The sequence below is a fragment of the Protopterus annectens genome, chromosome 12.part0 (assembly GCF_019279795.1).
Source record: "Protopterus annectens isolate FY-2018-M chromosome 12.part0, PAN1.0, whole genome shotgun sequence".
Lineage (NCBI taxonomy): Eukaryota > Metazoa > Chordata > Ceratodontiformes > Protopteridae > Protopterus > Protopterus annectens.
The window spans coordinates 1,063,737,692-1,063,759,231 of NC_056746.1; the positions used below are offsets into that span (position 1 = coordinate 1,063,737,692).

Sequence of the window (21,540 nt, forward strand, 5' to 3'; positions counted from 1 at the left end):
CTATAAAATGGAGAATGCCTTACAATTATTTGTTCTGAAGAAGACTGTGATGTAGAGTTCAAAGCGCTTAACCAGTATTTACTCTGTGTTCGTGTGATAATAAAATAATTTCTACATCCTTGTGTACGAGCGGTTTATGCAGCGTTCAGCATATCCAGGATTATGGTTAGAGTTGGTGTTCATTTGAATTGTTTTACAGTTTTAGGGATGCTTACAGGAGTCCATAATGGTGAAAGAACTTTTTGTTGAATTGCATGTGTGAACTGTAATGTACCTCACTAGTTCAGGTTGGGGTATGCAGCTACATAAATGTTGAGGGATAAATACCCAGTGGACCCTTTCAGTCTTAATGACCTGCACCATTAATTCTGTTCATGCAGCCCATTTTTCCTTCACAATGTCCAAGCCATTAGAGTATTTTGTATATTTAGGAATATTTCTAAAACAAAGGTTTTTCTGGCACCTTTGGTCCTCTGGGCGAGCTTCAGTAGCATTTGTGCACTATCTAGCTCAAGGACACCAGAGTGTTTTCTTAGGATGTCTTCAGTCTACATTAACTCTTTTGTCAGCTTTCGCAATAGTTAATGATAGTATTGCAAATCATTTGAAGCTTTGGCGTAATTAAGTCGAACCTATAGCTTAGTTCTGTTCCTTTCATGTCCGAGTTAGTCAGGGAACAAGACAAGATGTAAACAGGAGTTTAGGTGGATCCCCTCTGGAGCATACAGTGTGTCCTTTTTCCTCAGAGTAACTGTGTTTATTATTGGCTAAGTGTTTTTACAGCGTAAGGTTTTGAAGAATGTTTAAATGCTACATGCAGTAAGCTAAATGTAAAAAAAAATGCATGTAAAACTTTCAGCTGAGTTTTAAACATGGTTAAGGAGAGAGGAGAATGGAGCTTTGAAGTCAGATTGTTTACTCTTTTTCCATCTTGAAATGTGGTTTTGTTGTTTTATATGATGAGCAGCTCTGCAGTCGTGTCACATTTAGGTTTCATTGTGTCTTGCTTTATCCTGGACCCTGACACCTCTGCCATTTCTTAGCATTTTAGGAAACTACTGATGTGAAGTTGTTCTATCTTGATGTTCATTCTTACTGATGGGAACTCGGCCAACTGCAAAAGCTGGAGGTCTTTAATCAGCTCGATGCCAACTCCATATCCCATGATGCACCTTGATCTTCCTTCAGATCTTGTTTGCTGCTGCAACTTTATTGGACGTTCACCAACTCTGGCCAGTGAAAGTTATTGCTTTTTTTCTCTCAAAAAATTGCTACATAGCTTAAATCTGATAGTTTAATAATACATTTCCTTTGTTTATAGTTGTTAGCCTTCCTATAAGTATATTCCTGGTATTGGCTAGTTTTTTCTTGGGTAGTTTAAATAACTTAGATAAGTGGCCTCTCTTTAGGCCTTTAGTTCTCCCTGTCTCTTTTTCCGCTTGCATAGTTGTGTGGTGTTAGTCAGAGCCCTTTTTAGTTACAGGGCATTGTGTATTTTTGGTAAATTGCTAGTTATTTAGAGATTTAAATAACTTGGATTAGTGGCCGTGTTTTTAGGCTTTTAGTTTTCCTTATCCTAGATTTCTTCTCGCATAGTTGTGTGGTGTTAGAGCCCTTTTTTTTTTTTTTTTTTTTTTTTAACAGGGCAAGTATATTGATACTTAGCTTAATTGTTTAGAGATCTTGCATTATTAAGAGTAGTGTGCTGTGTTGTTTTATATATATATATATATATATATATATGTTTTTTCTCTGTTGTGTGACAGGATGTCTCATCAAGAGAAAGAGAAATCCAAGTCTGGATTTAAAAAATGCCCAGGATGTGGGCAAAAGATGTCCATCACTGGACATATACTGACTGTGTGTATTGTTTGGGTGAGGTGCACCTACAAGAAAGTTGTTCAGTATGCCACTCTTTTAGTGCTAGAGTGTTGCATGAGAGAAAGAGAAAACTTATGGATAGAGGTCTTTTAAAATCCTCCTTCCAAGAGGCACTGGATAAGCGTGACAAACCCTGTAAGACGTCTTTTTGTTCTTCGTAGCCAAGAAAAAGTCCATAGAGTCCAAAAACTGGATTGAGTAAAGCTTCAACATTGGCTCCACAGTCAGTGGAGCAGACTGTTGGTTTGGTTAGGAGCTGGTCCCCGACATTGGAGCCAGTATCTCCTACATTGAAATCCCCCATCTTAGAGTCGGTAGCTTCATCCACATAGTCTTCTCGGGCCTCAAGTAGACTCTTTGATTTGGATGTGGACCATGTGGTGAAGATGCTTTTGAAGATACCGGCACTTGCAAAGATTTTATCGACACCAACCCCTGGGACTTCGAAGCTGACACAAATTCCCCTACCTTTTCCTCCTCCGATCTGCCTCAAATTTTCTGAGCCGGAGAGCTTGGAACTGATGATCGTGGAGCCCTCTGGGCCGACACCTACCTTAGGTTTCTTGGGCTTGACTGCCCTGATGTCTTTGGTGCTGACCGAGGGATCTGAGTTGCCAGTCTGGTCTGGGGAGGATAGTCGGAACGACTTGTCTGTTTCAACTTTGCCTCTCAGGCCTTCGGCTCGAGCTTGGAGCCCTCTGTTCTGGTGCTGGGAGAGTCTCTTGCATCGTCAGATCTGGGGGATTCATCGCGTCGGGACAGAGGGGCCTTCGAGGCCATGAGGGGGGTATTGTTCAAGCTGTCAACCACACCATCAGTACCAGGAGCTCCCGCCCTTAAAGCACCGGTGTCTGCCTCTACAACACACGCTGCATTAAAGCGTAGAGACCCTAAACCTCAGAAACCCCATTGGGTGCATCATGCTCTTCCGAGACCTCTCCAGAAGCTCCCACTGAAGAGGTTCCTAGGAAGAGACTTTGCAAGAAGCAGCATCTGGACTCCCCACAGGAATCAGTCAGTTTGGATACTGACTTAGATGATTCAGAAAGGGTCCACCTCAGAGGATATCTTATTCGCAGATATCCGAGAAATCCTTAAACGGAGGGGTAGCTGGAAATCCCTGAACCCTACTGATTATGTCGGTCCTTCTGAAGGCTTTTGGGTCTCCACCCACCACCTCTTGGGTGTCTTCACCCTTCAATGAGTTTTGAGTTTCTCTCTCGGAGGATATGGGAGTCCCTGGATACCACAGAGCCTTTTCCCAGGAGGCCTAATAAATTTATAACCTGCCCTTAAGACTAAACCTTTCTAACTAAAGGAGTATCTGTTGATGCCATGGTGGTGGCAGCGGCCACTAAGAAGCAACTATCAAAAACTTCTACATCTGTTCATCCTCCTAATAGAGAGTCCAGGATTATGAACAGGTATGGGAAGTGTATGTTTAGTTCAGTGGCTTTTGTCCTTTGATTGCTGAACTATCTCACACATTTCACTTGGTTGCAAAGGGATCTCCTGAAGGAACTAGGAGATACCGTGCAGGGTTCAGTAGCTGCAGGGATTTCTGACGAGGTAACTTCCCCAGTTCTCTACTCTTAATTCTATTGTGAACTCTTCCATGCGTCTGGTCTCATATGCAGTTGATGGAACAAGCAGAGCAGCAGGTACAGGAATTGCCCTTAGGAGACATTCCTGGATGCACCCATGTTCCTTTGCGGAACGGCTCATCCCTTTTTGGACCAAAAGTGAAAGAAACACTTAGCAGAAGTGAGAAAGACAGAAAGACTTTGTTTGCTATCTGAGTACGTTTTTCTACCCCAATTAGACCCTACCCCAAAGGGAGGGGAGGTGGAAAGATTTGCTTCCATAAATCTCAAGGACCTTTCTAGGGCACTTGTGGTGAAACCCCCTCTAGAGGCAGAGGAAGGGGAAATAATGGAAGATGGCATCCACGCAGCAGAGGGGGTCCGCAGAATCAGGGCAACAGAGATCAATTCTTTGGGAAGCCCCATCAGCGCTCCTGAGAAGGAGGCCTGATTGTCCATCTCTGGAGGCATTCGGGGGACGCTTTTCTTTGTACCCAGATGCCTGGCTAAAAATAACAAGCCAGCTGGGTACAACGTATCCTATCCAGAGGATACTAAATTCCCTTTGCCACACTGCCCCCTCTTGTGAAAAAAATCCCAGAAGTTTCTCCCAGTCACAGGGAACAAGCAGCCATAGAGGTCTAAAGGTTGTTGGAAAAAGAAGTCATACAACCAGTCACAGCAGACCAGAGAGAATTCGGAACTTACTCAAGGTTCTTTTTAGTTCCAAAGAAAACAGGGGACTGGAGACCTATTCTAGACCTCAGCAGACTAAACAAGTCGGTAAAAAAAATAAAGTTCCAGATGGTCATGCTACAGCCAATACTCCCCTTTCTGGGGAAAGACAATTGGATGTGCTCGATAGATCTCCAGGATGCGTACTGCCATATAAAAATGGACAGGCCATCCAGGGATCATCTATGCTTCCGGCTGGAAGCCAGGAATTACCAATTTTGCAGTCTGCCCTTTGGTCTCACTACAGTCCCCAGAGTGTTCACCAAATGCATGGCAGTAGTCACGGCTCACCTGAGACGTTTAGGATTCCAGGTGTTTCCATAGCTAGACGACTGGCTCCTCACTGCCACCACCAGGCATCAACTCATACATGCAAGGGACAGAACTTTAAATCTCTGCAATCAATTGGGGATTACCGTAAACTCAGAAAAGTCTGACTTGTCGCCATTGCAACAGACTGTTTTTATAGTAGCAGAACTAAATACAATCACAATGACATTAAACCTTCCTCCAGAAAGAATTTATCTTTTACTAAAACAAGTCATAGATCTGCTTCCAAAGACAAAAGCCCCAGTCTCAGTGGTACTCAGATTGCTAGGAAGAATGGCGGCAGAGGTCATAGCCATTCCTCTGGGTTGGATGCACATGCGACTACTACAGTGGCTCCTGTTCTCTCAAGGGTCCTTTCAGGAACTTCCAGAGTCACATAAAATCATAATAACGAATACATGCAAGAAGGACTTTCAGTGGTGGCTGACATCCCAACAAGTAACTCTAGGCTGCCCATTTGTTCTACCCACTCCTGTAGCCACGGTGACCACGGATGCTTCCTTGATAGGGTGGGGGCGGCATTATCAGAAAAGAACAGCCCAAGGCACATGGAAGAAGCATGAGGCTCATCTGCATATAAATGTCCTGGAGATGAGCGTGTTACTCCTAGCGTTGCCATCCTTTCAAGACTCTCTCCGTCTGGGAACAATTGCAGTTCAGACAGACAATATGTCAGAGGTCTGATACATAAACAAATAAGGAGGAACCACATCTTATCCCCTGTGTTGAGGGTCCCTGAGAGTATGGCAGTGGGCAACCTCCACCCAGCACTTTCCGATAGGAATGCACATCCCGGGGAAATCCAGTGTGATAGCAGACAAGCTAAGCAGGGCAATTCTCTTGCCTCACGAGTGGTCCCTAAAGAAACAAGTAGCGGAGAACGTCTTCTGCAGGTGGGGCCAGCCTTGCTGCGATCTCTTTGCAACCCCCTACGAACATGAAATGCATCAGCTACTTCGCCCTAATCCCCCTGCTGGGGGATGCCCCAAGGGATGCACTGTTGCACAATTGTCCCCTGGGTCTCCTTTATGGTTTTCCTCCTTTCCCTCTAATACCCAAAGTATTACAGAAAGCAAAGACTCTGGGAAGGACCATAATCTCAATAGCCCCTGTAATGGCCTTGTCAGATTTGGTTTCCCTTCCTTCGGCCTCATCTATTAGAAGAGCCTTGGATCCTGGACCTGGTTCCAGATCTTCTGACCCATTCATCGGGGGCTCTTCATCCTTCCCTTCACTCCTTCAGACTGACAGCTTGGCTGTTCCAATTCCAAACATAGCCAGGATTTACAAGCTCTCAGCCGAGGCCCAATATATTTTAACATCCTCTCATAAATCATCTACCAGAAAATTATATCTTGGCAAATGGAAGAGATTTTCTATATGGGCATCTCAGAATATTGATCTGTACCTAGCTTCAATTTCATCTATTCTGGAGTTTGAGCAAACTTTTCAGTGAAGGAGCCGCTGCAGCTACCATTAGAGTTCAATTAGCATCAATCTCAAACTTTCATCTTGGTGTCCAAGGTTCTAATGTCATGTCACATCGACTCTCTAAAGGTTTTCTCAAGGGTACTATTCATTCCAGACCACCCTGTCAGAACTCCAGCCATGCCATGGAATCTAAATGTTGTTCTTTCCTGAATTATATTACTTCCTTTCGAACCAGCCTCATCCTGTGATTTGAAATATCTCTCATGGAAGACCATATTCCTAATAGCTATTACTTCTGCTCGGAAGATTTCTTAGTTACAGTCCTTGACCATTAAACCTCTTTATCTGATTTTCCATAATGGCAGTCTCACTCTTTTTACCCAAAGTTTGTTCAGAGACTAATCTCAACCAATCTATTGAATTGCCCGTTTTCCCTAAATACACAAATAAGATGGAACTCGTGCTGCACAAACTTGATGTTCTTAGGTAACTCCGATTTTATTTGGACAGGACCAAACAATTCAGGAAAACAAAACAGCTCTTTATCTCCTTTTCGGAATCAAAAAAAGGTGCTCCATTACAACAAAAAATAAAGGCTCACTACTAGAGTTGTATCTACCTCATCAGCCTTCTCTCTAAGTTACCATTAGATGCTATTTGTGCAGCAGCCACCTGGTCAAGCCCTCGTACCGTTATCACTCATTACAAAGTAGACAAGGCCTCCAGGGACAGGGCTTTCTTTGGTTCCACTGTTCTGAATAACATTCTCCCTTTAGCCACCCGAGAAAGATGGTACTTGGGATGCTACTCATCAGTAAGAAGGAACAGCGAGATAGAACAACTTCACATAAAGAAGTTATGCACTCACCATGACCTTCCATGTGAGTTTTTCATCTCGCTTGTTCTCACATCCCACCCTCCAACCCCCATCCAGTCTACTTGAGGTCCCAGACCTCTCTTATTTATAGGTATTGTCTCTTATGCAGCTCTTAGAGTGGTGTATTAATAGTCAAAGGTAGCCATTTGGCAGCAAACGAGATCTGAGGTAAGATCAAGGTGCATCATGGGATAGGGAGTTGGCCTCAAGCTGGTTGAAGACCTCGAGCTTTTGCAATTGGCCAAGTCAGAGCTGAGGATTGGCTCTGAACCCATCAGTAAGAATGAAGGCGAGATGAACAAGTTACATGGAACGTTGTGGTGAGTACATAACTTTTTTACTCTACTGTATTATTGAAGTCCTGTCTTGGTTCATGTCTGGTGTTTAGTTCTGCAGTTTCTTTGTCTATAAATTCTGTCTCCACATTTACGCTTACAAGTCTCCATCGGTTTTCATATTTTAGGGATAGTATGATTTTGACCTCCTCTAGCTGTACCACTGTTTTTTTTTTTCTTTGAGTGCTCTGCAGTCAGAGTGTTCTTTTGCTTGTAGAATGTTGACAATATGAAAAATTTTTAAAGTTGCTGTAGGGACAAATGTAGGTGAATGGGAAAGACTTGCTTGCCTTAATGTCGTCATGTCCTGGTGGTGTCTAGAGATGTTTGGCCACCTTCTTTGTGGAAAGATTATTAAGAATATCAATAATACTCTGGCAGTTAAATTCACTATTAAAACTGAGTTATGTAAATATTTATTTTAAATTCCTGCATAGGGTTATACTTGTGTACATCACCCTAAAAAAGCTTAATAATACTTCCTAATATCGTTTTTACTACTTTGTGTAGTGCTTAGAAAGTAAACATTTAAAGCTAAAGTTTCTTCATGAGTGTGCACCATAGTGTCATTCTGGTGGTCCTGCTTGCTGCAAGAGTATTGTCTACAATGGAGCATGCAGAACATGCATACATTCTGTTGATAGAAGGCTTGACAGCTGGGTTCAACTATTCATTATGACCGGCTATAGAGAGAGTTAAATGTGTGGTGAATTGTATTAAATTTGTAAGATTCTTGTTCTGTTAAATATTTTAGCAGTCTGTAATGGCATTCAGTAGTTTTTTGTTGTTTGTACATAGGTTCAACCAGCCTACAAATTTAAAGACTCCTTCCTCATGCTCTGTATGTATACCTTTGGCATAAGAGGATGCATTAGTATAAGTGAAAAATATGGAAGTGCAATAACTCATAACTTTTTTGTCATTAGTAGTTCAGGTGGTTGTCTTCCAGCTACTCCGACTTCAGGCAGAGAAGTACCCCATTGGTGCTCTGTCCTTCATATCCAAAGATTTATTGGATACGTTGTCATATGACTGTCAGAAATGGCAAGTGTATTTGTGGAAGACAAATTCCTTATAGAGATGCATATTCCAGTTGTATTTTTTTCTGGGTGAGTAGCACAATGTTAGATCTTTCCTTGTTTGCCTTTCCTTTATACCGAAACTAGTCAGGAGTAGACCTTATTCCCTTTTAGTGTTTCTAGAAATTGCATGTCTGAGGGTCTTGGCACAAGCAACCATTGTCATCTGATTCCCTAGAAGAGGACCCCCCCCCCAATCCTGAAGAATAAGAAACTGACAGGAGAAGTGAGGAGTGGAACTGCTACGTCTACTTCTCTTATGCAGTCTGACAGACAAGTATGCTGATGAGCTTATGCAGCCCTCAGACTACCAGTGTGCTTTTCCAGGGCTGTCCATCATGTTCCCTTCTTGAAGGTACTATGGCCCAGGTACCTTGCAAGAACCAAAGTCTGTTTGATGGAGTCTGCTGGGAAGGAAAAAAGCATATTTGTCTGACGGAGATAAAAATACATCAAGTACTAGTAAGGAAAGATGTCAGCAGGTCACTTGTGGAGGCCTGGCCTCTGGCTTCAGTATCAAAGACCTTATCCCTATTTTCCTAAGAAGCACACTCAAAAAGTAAATGCATGTCTCCTCTTATTCCCCCTTCTCAAAAAGGGATTCTGGAGAAGTCAGTGGCAGCTTCTTTGGACACAGGAGGAGAATTAAATCAACAGGAGAACTAAGTGTCACTGCAGTTAATGCCTAAAAAATGAAAAAGGTTAATAAAATAATCAAACATTACATGGCCAAGAATAACACCAGATTAGGAGTAGAGAGATAATGAACATTCAGATGTACTTCATTTGCTGATAGAGAAGTATACTCTGTTTTTAAGAACATGCCTAGAAGCAGCTGATGCAAATTTGGATGATACAGAGCTGTGAATGACTGAATTAGAAGATGCATCAAGGCAGGAAAAACCTCCAATGTAATTGTAGCTCCAGAGGTGGTAGAGGGAAAGAAGCGACTGTGTATGGTATTTCTGCTCCCAGCTTTAAACATGGATGGATATCCTTCTCGATTAGCTGAAGAACAGAAGGATCAAAAAAACATCCTGGAACCTAGAAGGAGATGGAGGGAAATGACTCGATAATTCTTGTTCATTTTAGACTGTTCTCTGAAAGACTTGGTCTCTGCTGTATATATATATATATATAGATATGAAGACATGGTAAAGTTCTTAAAATCACTGACTCCGGGATTAATATAGATCATGATTATTCCCAGGCTACAAGGAAAAGAACATCTTTTTTAACTATTATTTGTACAGCAGAGCTAGGGGGATAAAATTTCATCTTGAGTACCATGCTTCTTTTTGAATTTTGTTTCTCACTCTGCCTAAATAATTTACGGACACTGATTCTGCACTTCAGACACTACAGACAGCAAATAAGTTTCTCTGTAGCTAACCAAAATACAGTGTCAGGTGGACCAGTGAATAGTGAAGTTCACTCTGAGCAACAAGATCCAGCTCTGTTGGGTACCACCAGGAAAGACACTTTTCCTTTATTTAAAAAACAGCAGGCACTCTGTGAAAGAGTACTTTTGATGTTAGAAGCAAGTATAGGTACTAGATGTATTTGGGTATATATATATATATATAACAAAAGTGCTTAGTCTTAAATCGTGGTTATGAAACAATAATCAGACTTTTAGTTTTTAGTTTGTATATTGGATTTATGCCATGGTTGAGTGCTGGTTTAAAATAGACATGACTGATGCGGGGATGGAAAATTATTAACAGTGGATCTTCTGTTTTTTCAGAGTCTTTTAAAGTATAGCCGTTTTTGCAATGAGGTATACACGTGTTGTGGGCACAAGATTACCATGGCAATGAGATAAGGAGACCTGTTGATTGATTGCTGATTATTAAAAGACAAGGAGCCCCTTAATTTATGAATATTGTCTAATACATGGGTTTGTGTGTTGGAACGGCAAAAGCAGATGCATAAATGTCTTTTGTGGTTAAGACATCACGAGAGTAAAACCATACTGAGAGTATACGAACAGTTAGAGCAAGAGCAGTCTCTCGCTCCCTCTCCTGGGAAGTGTTTTGAACTTTGAAAATATGCTCAAGTAGCTTTACTTCTGCAATACTTGTGTAAAATTGGATTAAATTGTTTTATGTTTTCGTTTATCATTTTAAAGACCCACTGAAAGTCATAATTACAACTGGATATGAGCAGTTAAATGTGCAAATCTGCAAATGACAAAAATTTATGATTGGCAACAGAGTACCAGATCAGGCATTGTCAGAAAAGAGTAAGGAGGTTTCTGCTATAAGAGGGAAAAGGTGGAAATTACTAATCAGCTGGAAATATTGATTTGGAATATAAATGGGTTAAATCTGGATAAATGAGCTAGGATTCTCCAGGCTGCTAAAAGATATCAGGCAAATTTGATACTTTATCAGGATACACACTTGACTAAGGACACAACACGACTTCAGAGGAGGGGGTATTAACTTACTGGCTAGTTCTGATTATTCTGGTGGTAAACAAAGAGTGGGGGTTAATTATGAGGATTGCTGGATCCCTTGGGAATTACTCAAGAGCCATTTAGTAACTTGGCATTCAATTACTACCCCAAACACTTAATTTTGAACGGTACTTGAAAATAATGGTGTTGAATTTTGCAGAGGGTTTCACACAATTAGCAGGAGTTTGGAATGTGGTTACAGACAAGTGATGTTAGTGCAGGACCTAGTCACAACAGGCTAAGTGTCTCTGTGTGCACGTCTGTGTGTGTGCGCGCGTCTGTTTGGAATGTGGTTACAGACAGGTGATGTTAGTGCAGGACCTAGTCACAACAGGCTAAGTGTCTGTCTGTGTGGTTCATATGGGTACTGGGTTTGGTGGATGTTGGCCGGAGCCCTGCATCTGATGGTGATGTAGAATTTACCTTTTACTCAGCCACTTACAGGGTATGGTGTAATACAGAAAGTCTATATGTTAGCTGAGCAAATACACTCACTGATCTCTTTTATATGTGAAGGAATTTTGCTCTCAGATCATGCACTTCTGTTAACTAAGGTGAACTTTAGAAGAAGCACAGTAGATGGGTGAAATGCAATGGCAAGTTCCCATTTTTATGTTGGAAAGTTCTTCATTTACCATTTAGATGAAGACTATCATGCAAAAAATATTTTATTTTTAGAAGAGGAAGAAAGCAGAATATGAAATCAAATGAAAGAAATCTTTATATAATGAGGCTAAAAGGCTCTGAGGGGGATGGGGAGACTGAGATCCTATCATAGGAAGTTACATCAGACACAACCGCTTCAAATGAATAAAGGGCATATTACCCAACAGCAAAAGGAATTTAGCCTCCCTAAAACAGTATATACAGATTTTTTTTTAGGTGAAAAGCTCATGATTCAGAAGAAATATCCAAGGTATATTAATGCTGTTTTATCCTCCAAAATTACTCTGTATACAGAGATGTACCTCAGGCAGCAGGTGGTGAAAAGTATGGTCACCCATATTACGATATTTGAAGGGGATGAGATGAGTAACCCACTAGAGAATAAGAAATTTGAAAATTACTGTGCTAAATTGTGTGCCCTTGAAGGGGAGGCAATAGGTGTTATCTGTAAGTGAATAATTTTTTGGAAGTGCTTCTTTAGAAGATAATTTCAGTGCAAGGTCATCCTAACAAAACCCATAAGAATTGAGCTGGAAAGAGCTATACATAGTTAGAAAAATGGGAAATCACTAGGGACAGGTAGCCTACCCCATACAGGTTTGAAAATTATTTGAAAAAATAATTTACAGGTATTGTGCTCCATTTTAACAAATGGAATATTACAAGCGGAAGCTCCTCCCACCTCATGGAGACAAGCTGCTGTTTTTGGTCATTCCTAAACCGGAGAAAGATCCCCTCCAGCCGATGTCATACAGACCAATTTCTGTTTTAAACAGTGACTGTAATGTCTTCATGGTCATTAGCGCTAGTAGATTATCTGAAATGGTGATACCAAGACTGATTCACTCAGATCAGTGCAGATGTTCTTTGTGTTTTTCTGTTGCAGTCATAACATCTCAAATGGCTTAGTGGTAAATCACTTCGGCTATAGTGTGCAGGTCCTGGGTTTGAGACTTGCAAGGGCTGATTATTTAAGCACTGGTCCTTTCCGGCCCCCTCAAGGCCAGCTCAGACCAGACCTATGGGAAGCAGATCCCCCAGACAGCAGTCCTAGGGAATGTAGAGATCTCCACTTCAAAAACAGGGAGTGCTAAGCCACCCCCTTATGGACAGAACTCACAATGACATTACAACTCCACCCCTTACCTCTGCCCACCTGCTTGTGCTCCTAGGAGGAAAACTCTCCTCCCATGCAAAAAACTGGGCCTCCATCACCAACGACCAATGGGTTCTGAGCATAATGTCCCAGGGATACAGATTTTATTTCCACACTCTGCCAACCCCAAAAGGGTTCCCAGATCTTCCTCCAAACCAGTGGACAGGGGCCCAAAACCAAGTCCATTCCCTGCTCTCCATGAGGGCAATACAGCCTGTTCCTGCAGACCAGATAGGCCAAGGTTTCTATTCCAGGCTTTCCCTGGTACCCAGAAAAGAGGGCACCTGGCGCCCAATCCTCGATCTATCAATTCTAAACACCTTCCTTGTGATTACCAAAATTCAAAATGCTCACCCTCCAGCAGTTTATTTCTATGCTATCCAAGGATGCTTGGTTAGCCACCCTAGACCTAAGAGGCCTATCTACAGATCCCAATCAGGGATTCTTTCAGGAAATATCTACATTTCAGGGCAGGATCTATGTACTTTCAGTTCTCTGTGCTTCCCTTTGGCTTATCCACTGCTCCCAGAGTTTTCACAAAATGCCTGGTTGCAGCCATTGCTTTTTGCAGACAAAGGAATATTCAAATTTACCCCTACTTAGACGACTGCCTGATTCAGGCAGACCGTCAGGAAAAGCTGTTACAGCACCTGACCTTTGTAAAGGACTTACTGTCCTCCGTCGGGTATACTACAAATGAAAAGAAAGCCAAACTAGTCCCCACTCAAAAAAATTGTATTCCTGGGAGCAAGCCTGTTCACAGCATCCCAGATGGCATTCCTTACTCCAGAAAAACAAGGCTATATGACAGGCTACTTCTCTCAACTAGCCAGCAGAACCCAGTTATCCACAAGGAAAATCCTGCAAGCTCTAGGGTTCATGGCATCCTGCATTCTACTCATTCCATATACCAGACTGCATATGAGGAAACTTCAGTGATACCTAAAAAGCCTTTGGTGTCAACACTCAGGATCTGGAAACTATCATACTTATGATACCTTGTCTCAGGAAAGATTTTTCTTTGGTGAGCAGCATCATGCAACCACAACAAGGGCCTTCCCTTTTCAGACCCCTACACCCCCAGGGACCTCAACTGATCATAACAGACACCACCACAGTGATGTGTTGCATCAACAAGCAGGGAGGAACTCACTCTTATCCCCTCTGCAGGCTAGCCATGACCCTTTGGCACACGGCTTCAGCCATGCAGATTCACCTGTTAGCACAATTCCTGCCAAGCTCCTTGCAACAGTGAATACACTTGAATGTCTACATTTATGGTAAGCATACACAACTGTACTTTTTATGAAGTAGGAGGGCATTTGACAATATAATTTGAACCAGGTTAGTACCGTCTAAGGCAGAAGTAAGAGGGAGATAATTGATGGTTCACCTTGACTCTGAGAATGTCTTAATAGAGTTAGATGGTTTCCTGTATTCTATCCTAGATAGGAAAGATTTCCTGCATAAATGTGTAATGTTATTGAAAAATGTTTGATGGGGTCCATGGCCTGAATGAAAGTCAGTGTTAGGTTATCAGGGATGTTCTCTTTACAGAGAGGTACACATATGAGGTTGATAATTGGGGCTTGTATGTGATGGTTCATATATTTGGAGATACCCAGCTTTTAAAGACTTTTTTTAAAATGATATTCAAAGACTGATTAATGAAATCTTTGGAGTAAAGTTATAGTTACTGAAGAGATGTGTTTTGTAGGACTGAGGCAGGATCAGGGAGACGCAGAATATAGATAAGCAGCTATTCTCTATGATTAAGCTGACCTGTTAATGGAAACAAGAAGCTATTCCAGCACTGGGAGAAGTGACTGAGGTTGTCTATAAGTTATTGTCTGAGGAAGAAAAGAGCTCAAATTTTTCCAGAAGCAGAACTTTCTTTGGATTTTCTCTTTTTATGTTAGACACATTGAATAAATTTCGAATTACGGTTATATTGAAGCAGCTAATATGAAAACATAGTAATTCACATACATATTTGGATAAATATTTCAAAAGGATTTTGCAAAAGAATATATTTAATGCATGTAATGGGCAGTAAATTTAACTCTGATTTTATTTAACTTATTTTAAGCTGATTTAATTTATTCTGTTTTTACCAGTTTTCTTCAAGTCTTGTAAATGATGGGTCACAACTGTTTGACTCTTCTGCTAATAAAGTTGGTTTATTTTTTCTTTAAACAAATGGGACTGTGGAGGATTGGTTTAATTTTGCACATAGCTTATTCAAGTCTATCCATTCCCTTCAGCACTCTTTTCTGCTTCTTCCTCTTCCACTCCAGTTAAGAGGAAATAGAGTTCCTTTCCCTGTGAGAGAAATTTTGTCTGAATCTAATATGGATTGATTGAGTTATGTCTCACAAATTTTTTCCCCCACAGCCTGAGAGTCAGTATCTGACAATACTTTTTCCTCTCATTCTACAAACATGGATCTGTCCTTTGGAGATGCTACTTTGAAAATGAAATACTTCAAGGACAGAACTATTCCAGTTTTCTCAGTATGTGGATCTTGACACAGAACAAGGGATCACTTGTTCATTTCAGCCTGAGGACTTTTAAGGCAGACAGCTTGCATGATTTAGCTCTTGTCAGCTGTAGGCAAATGTTTTTAGATGATATTCTTTCTATTCTGATGGAGGCTTGAAAACCAAACAAAAGGAAATCATAGCTAGGTAAATGGAAAAGATTTTCCCTTTGGTGCCTCATAAGAGGTTCGGACCCAAATGCAGTACTTGGGTTCTTCACTTTCATGTACATGTCAGACCTTTGAAAAGAAGGTTTATCTTTTGCCGTAATCAAGCTGCATATTTCAGCCTTCTAAGTTGGTCTGCTGTGAGATTTGTCTCTCTGGTCCTTGTTGCCAGTAAAGCACTTCCTCAAGGGGATCCTAGGTTTTACCAACCCACCCTCCACCAAAAGAGAGATTTCTCCACCATGGGGCATAAGTTACCTTTTAGAGAAATTTCCCTTGCCCCATTTTTATCCATTGTTTTCTGCTCCTCAATCCATTTTTTCCCCAGAAGACAATCTTTTTGATGGCAGTTAACTATGCTAGAAGAGTCTGAGTTCCAGGCCGTTATTTGCAAAGAAGCCTTTGTCATCTTCAGCAAGGATAGGGTCACCTTACATGCTAGTCTAATTTTCTTGCCCAAGATGGTAACATAATTATCACTGAACCACTTTGCTGTCTTCCATGCACTTTTTTATCACTACAGAACAAAGTGGAAAGGATCCTGCATTCCTTAGATATGTACAGACACCTAAGATTTGAGTGAACACATTAAGTTAGAAAACGTGAGCAGCTGTTCATTTTTGCTTAGAGCAGGGAGTGAAGAGCAGTTTGCATGGCAAGACCGTCCCTGGGCATGTTAGGGCCTATTTTACTATGGCCATTCCTGGACTACTGCTTTCCTTTAGGGATCAATACAAAGTCTATCCTAGAAGCAACTATTTTGCCCATCTGTCTCTCAATGCATTTTTCAAACATTGCAATGTGGGTATAGCATCCAGGTCCAAGGCAGGGTTTGCCATTTTCATTTTCCAAGACATCTTAAAACTATGCCTTTTCAAGTGTTCTCCACTCTGTAGTCTGCAAGCTCTAGGAGTTTCCCAAAAGTCATTACTGCTACAGTACATTATATGTTAAACAAAGTCCAGTTGTGTTGTGTACTTAACCATAATTGTAGATATTTGAGTATAGTGTACCAGTTCCACCACCCCCTCTTTTTCCAAACCCTCTGGATATCCTTGAGTGGGAGTGGGTACCCTAATCACCTTTATTTCCCCTCTCTGTTGTCCTGTACACAGACACCCAGCCTCTTCAGGGTTGACTCAGAACCCTGAGAGGCAGCTTGAGAGCCTTCTGGTTGGACTTTTTTGGAGATTACTGTCTCTAGGGAAGAATGATCTGGCACCATACCATCATAATTCAGTCTGCTATGGCAAAAAAGCTCTGAAGGTAGAGTGGGCTGACATCCATCTTAAGTAGCTGATATCCTGAATGCAGTCAAGAGGGTGTTTTTCTGCCTGTCTGGCCAGAAGGGGGAAGGGTGAAAAGTGCTGGAGTTTGGAACATCAAACCTTCTCTGGCAGAAGTTTTCACAAGTCTGTTCTGCAACAGTGAATGTATTTGAGCATCTGTAATTAAAATAAGTTCCTAACACAGCTGTACTTCCCAGTGACAGTACATGCCTGACTGTACTAGAATTATGTTGTTTCAGAGGCAGGGTGATGTCAGCATAGGTTTTTGGTAGACAGTAATGCAGAGTCGTGCTGAAGCTATTTATATCACATTTAGTTGGTGTTTTAGGGGGAAAGGAAACTTCATCTTTTTAAGTTTGCACTTCTTGTAGTGAAAATGAATTTTTGTTACAAATTATTTGAGTGCAGTGGCATGGAGACTAATAATGCCACCTTTAAGCAATAAAAATAATTTTGTTTTGGGGTAACAGTTTAGCAGTGCTGTCATTCAGTTATCGCTGTGAACAGTTAACAGCGCAGCTATAAATGTATTTGCAGTGGCATTGTTATTTTAGGCCATTCTCAAATTATGTAACACTTGATGGTTCCTTGAAATATCATGTTTAAGTGCTCTCGGATCCTCTTCATGAGCGATTTCAATATGTAATTACTGTTTTACTTCCTGTGTAACTAAAATATTTGAAGGGAAGTGTGGAAATAGAAAAGCCACAGCTTAATGTAGTCATTAGAAGCAGAAAGAAACCAGCTCCTAACTTGTATTAAATTCTCTTTGAAGAGACAACGATCATGTTTTGTTAAACCATGACATTCCACATTGTTTGCACCAAAGCATGCATTGCTGTCTGAATTGTTTTTTATTGATTATAATGGGGGGAAGAAGCACTAGGATTTGGCAGCCAGACTCTCCTGTTTATGCGCAAAGAAAAGGATTTTAAAAAGTTGGTTTCTAGGGTTGTCTGAAAAATTATCATAGTCTTATGGCATGTATATTTTTAAATGAATGCAGTCATTCTTTTGTTTGCTGGATTTGCTGCAGTGTTATGTAAATGGAGTGAGGTCCCCGCAGTCATGGTGGATTAAAAACCTAGAAAAATAGTTGTCCTGATCTGTTTTGTAGACACTAACAATTGCAGATGTATTTCATTTCCTCTTTCTGAAATGTACCCCTTTTTTATTTTTCCTTTAGTCCGCATGTTGTGAAGTATTATGGCAGCTATTTTAAGAATACAGATCTCTGGATAGTTATGGAATATTGTGGTGCTGGATCGGTGTCTGATCTTATTCGATTAAGGAATAAAACTGTAAGTTTTTTTTTCATTTGTAGATAACTAATTTTTGACTAAGCTTGTCTGTTTATTAACTTTTTATTTTTAAAAATGAAAAATGTATTTCTTTAAAACTGATTTCTTCACTTGCAGAAAAAGATGCTAGCAAGTCAAACAGCATAAAATGTCCTCTTGAGTTCTGAAAAAGAAGGCCTATTGGCTTAAGTGTAACTGTTCTGCTGCAGAGTATTGTCATTTAAGCTGATGCAGTTGTCTTGTATGTGGGTTCTCAAAATTATTAATTATAAGTTATGGCTTTTAACCAGACTATTGCACTGCACGATATAGCACCACATAGAAGATTTAAGCTTTTTGTGTTTGAGTAAAATGCTTGAAGCCATGAATAGTTCAACAAGCAGGAATCTAATATTTAAGCAACCACTGATGTGTAAATATAAACGACAGTGCCAGATATTCCGTCAGAATTTACTGTAGCAGGAAAAGTTCTCAATCAAATCAACCAAAAAGTATAGAGTCCTTTAGGACTACATTTTAAGATGCGTCATGGTAGTGATGGTAACATTTTTAAAATGTACTGTTATATTAAGTTAAAAATGTCCCAGGTATGTGTTTAAAAAGTTAAGTTGCTTCATAAAGAAGCAATTTTTTTTATTTTGAAATTTGGTACCCTATTCCCCAAAGGCTTGAACAGGGAACTCTATTGGAAATGGGGATGTTCTTTGTGTTTCACTGTTGCAGTCATAACTGTAGGGTACTCCTGCCGGCAGGCAGCCCGAGGTCGGCCAGAATATCAAAGTCTGGGTCCGGCGTCGGCTTTATCAGCAAGCACCCTGACGTCAGAACGCATGGGTATAAAGCTGACAGCCGACGCCATTTTCTCCAGTCTTTCTTGCCGTGCGGTGCAAAGCAGTTCGCTAGTTGTTGGTTGGCGTTTTCAAGACAACGTGGTGTGATTGTCGTTGGTCCGAAGTTTTCTACTTCTCTTCTCAAAGCTAAGTTCCCCGTTGGGGAAACCTTTTTCTTGCTCCTCCGATGTCAGAAAAAGTTAATTGTGTATCATGTGGAAAACAAATACCTCATAAAGATTTCCACTCTTACTGTCTACCTTGCTTAGGCCCTGACCACGATGTTTCTTGCTGTCGGTTCTGTGCCAGGTTTAATTCTCGCACTATCAAGCGTAGGTACGATTGGGCCTTGAATTACTTCGGTAGACGATTTAATTATAGGATGTCGTCGGATACTTTACCGACTACCGGAATACAGAAGAAACGCAAAGACAAGGACAGGCCTCCGAGGTCCAAACAGGATACTTTGCAGCCGGAGCCAGCTTCGGGTTCGGCGGTCGTCAGTGAGGCACTTTTGCAGCCCCTGTCGTCCGCCACTTCAGAACCGATGGCCGACACGGACTCCCACAGGGAGCCAACTAGGCCTAGTAATTTGTCTGCTGCAGGACCTTTGGACATCGCTCCTTCAGATGGGTCTGGAACCGCTGTGCAGGTACCGGCTTCTGAGGGGGTCTTCAGGCCTTCACATATTACTATTTCCACAAAGACAAAGGGTAAGTCAAAGACTCCTGTTAAACCCAGACTTTCTGCTCAAGCTTTTTCGGATTCAGCTCCTAAGACTCAGAAACAATTACTACGGATGGCTGAGGATTTATTAACTATGATTAGGGGCTCTCACCCTCCTCCTGAGAAAAGGCCTAGACAGGATATCCCTTATGATTCCTCTGATCAGGCTTCTGTATCTTCTGTTTCTTCCTCTGATCAGGATTACTCTTTTCCTCCTTATGAGGATTCGGATGCAGAGGATTCTGATGTCCTTCAAGGATGCATCTGCAGTCATCACATATGGGTTGTCCTGCCTCAGGCAGCCCTTCGGTCGGCCAGATTCCAAAGTCTGGGTCCGGCGTCGGCTGATGTCGCCCCTTCCCCGACGTCACAGCGCCTGGGGTATAAAAGTGTCAGCCGACGCCATATTCCTCAGTCTTTCTTGCCGCGTGGTGCCCGAAGCAGAAGCAGTTTGCAAGTGCCGGTCGGCCAGCTCCAGTAAAATCGCTATCCGAAGACTTCAAAAGCTAAGTACCCCGTTGGGGACTCTTTCTTGCCTCAGCCGATGTCAGAAAAAGTTAATTGTTTAACTTGTGGGAAACAAATACCTCATAAGGATTTCCACTCTTACTGTCTCCCCTGCTTAGGCCCAGACCACAACGTCTCGGCCTGTTCAGCCTGCGCTTCCTTCAACCGACGCACTCTTAGACGTCGGTCGGAGTTCGCAGAAGAGTTTTTTGGGGATAGTTTTTCATACAAAATGCCGTCGGAAACCCCGACATCACATTTAATTAAGAAACGGAAAGACAAGGACCGACACACGCGGACCGCGGTTTCGGCTGAAACCGCGGCTAGGCCTACCGCGAGTGTCTCGGTCTCGGCTGATACCGAGTCCTTGGAACTTCCGAACCCTGATTTAATACAACCGACAGCCTCGGTCCCGGAGGCCCCTACCGAGTCGGTTACAGAATTGCCTTCCGAAACTGGTGTATTGGAATCTTCCGACACCATACCTTTATTAAGGCCTTCACCAGGGCTAAAGCTGCAAAGCACACTAAAGCCATGCCTCCCAGGGTTATTCCTCAGGGACCCTCTTCTAGTTCACAGATTCTAACCTTAGCAGAGGATCTTATCTCTTTAATTAGGGGCTCTCAGCCCCATCCGGACAGGGGCTCCCAACCCCCTCTAGACAAAAGGCCCAGGGTGAATCCCCCTGATCCCCTTTCCTCAGAGGAGGCCTCTGCTGGCTCAGATCACTCAGACTACCAGGAGGTGGCTTATTCGGCCTACGAGGATTCGGATGCAGAGGAATCTATTCCCTCAGCCTCCCCTCCTGAAGAGCTTTCCTTTGGGGAGACCCTTCACACTATGAGAGAGCATTTCAAATGGCAGGGCCAGGAATATTCTGATTCCAGGAAAAGACTAAGAACTTTTCTTCATTTACCTCAGCATAGACCTTTGGCTATTCCTCCTGTTTTAAATGTCATTGATGATGTGTATTCTGACTTTAGTATGACCCCTGACACTCTGCCTCCGGCCCCTGTTAAGCCCGATAGGTATTACAGGGTCCCGGACACACATAATTTTCTTTACAAGGCCCACTCTGCTGACCCTGAAACTGTTTCACAGGGCCCTAAAGGGGTTGCAACTGTTACTACTAAGAACCCACTCCCCTCTGCAAAGGAGTCCAGGGCATTAGAGAGATGGGGTAAAAAAGTGTATAGTTCAGCCACTCTTGCTATGAGGGCATTAAATTGTCAATTTCATATGATACAGTATCAAGAGTATTTGTTAGAAGAAATGCATAAGAAATTGTCTTCTACTGAACCCCTTGACCGTAAATCCCTTCAGGATTTGGTACATAACTCCCAGCAGGTTAGCAACCATTTCTTACAGTTTGGCTATGATGCATTGTAAGCTGTAGGTCAGCAATGACAGGTGTTGTCATACATAGGCATGCTTGGCTGAAGGAACAATCTCTGCCAGACCATGTTAAAGCTAAGCTTTTGGATGCTTCACTGGAAAAGCAAAAGTTATTTGGTTCCACTGCTCAAGAAGTCCTAAAGAAATTTGAGGAAAAGGCAAAATCTGTACAAACAGTGAAGGATTTTCTTCAAGTCCAACCGCCTAGATTCAGCAGAAATTGGCCTTCCAAGAATTGGTCCTTTCCGGAC

At 41.9% G+C, this 21,540-nt stretch overlaps 1 protein-coding gene across 1 annotated transcript in view; it reads left to right on the forward strand.

Moving 5' to 3' along the window:
- STK4 (serine/threonine kinase 4) overlaps positions 1-21,540 on the forward strand; it is a 1,752,947-nt gene that overhangs the window by 348,540 nt on the left and 1,382,867 nt on the right. The window contains exon 3 of the mRNA XM_044088990.1: positions 17,717-17,831. Within this exon, the coding sequence (XP_043944925.1) occupies positions 17,717-17,831 (115 nt within the window). The remainder of the gene's footprint in view (positions 1-17,716; positions 17,832-21,540) is intronic.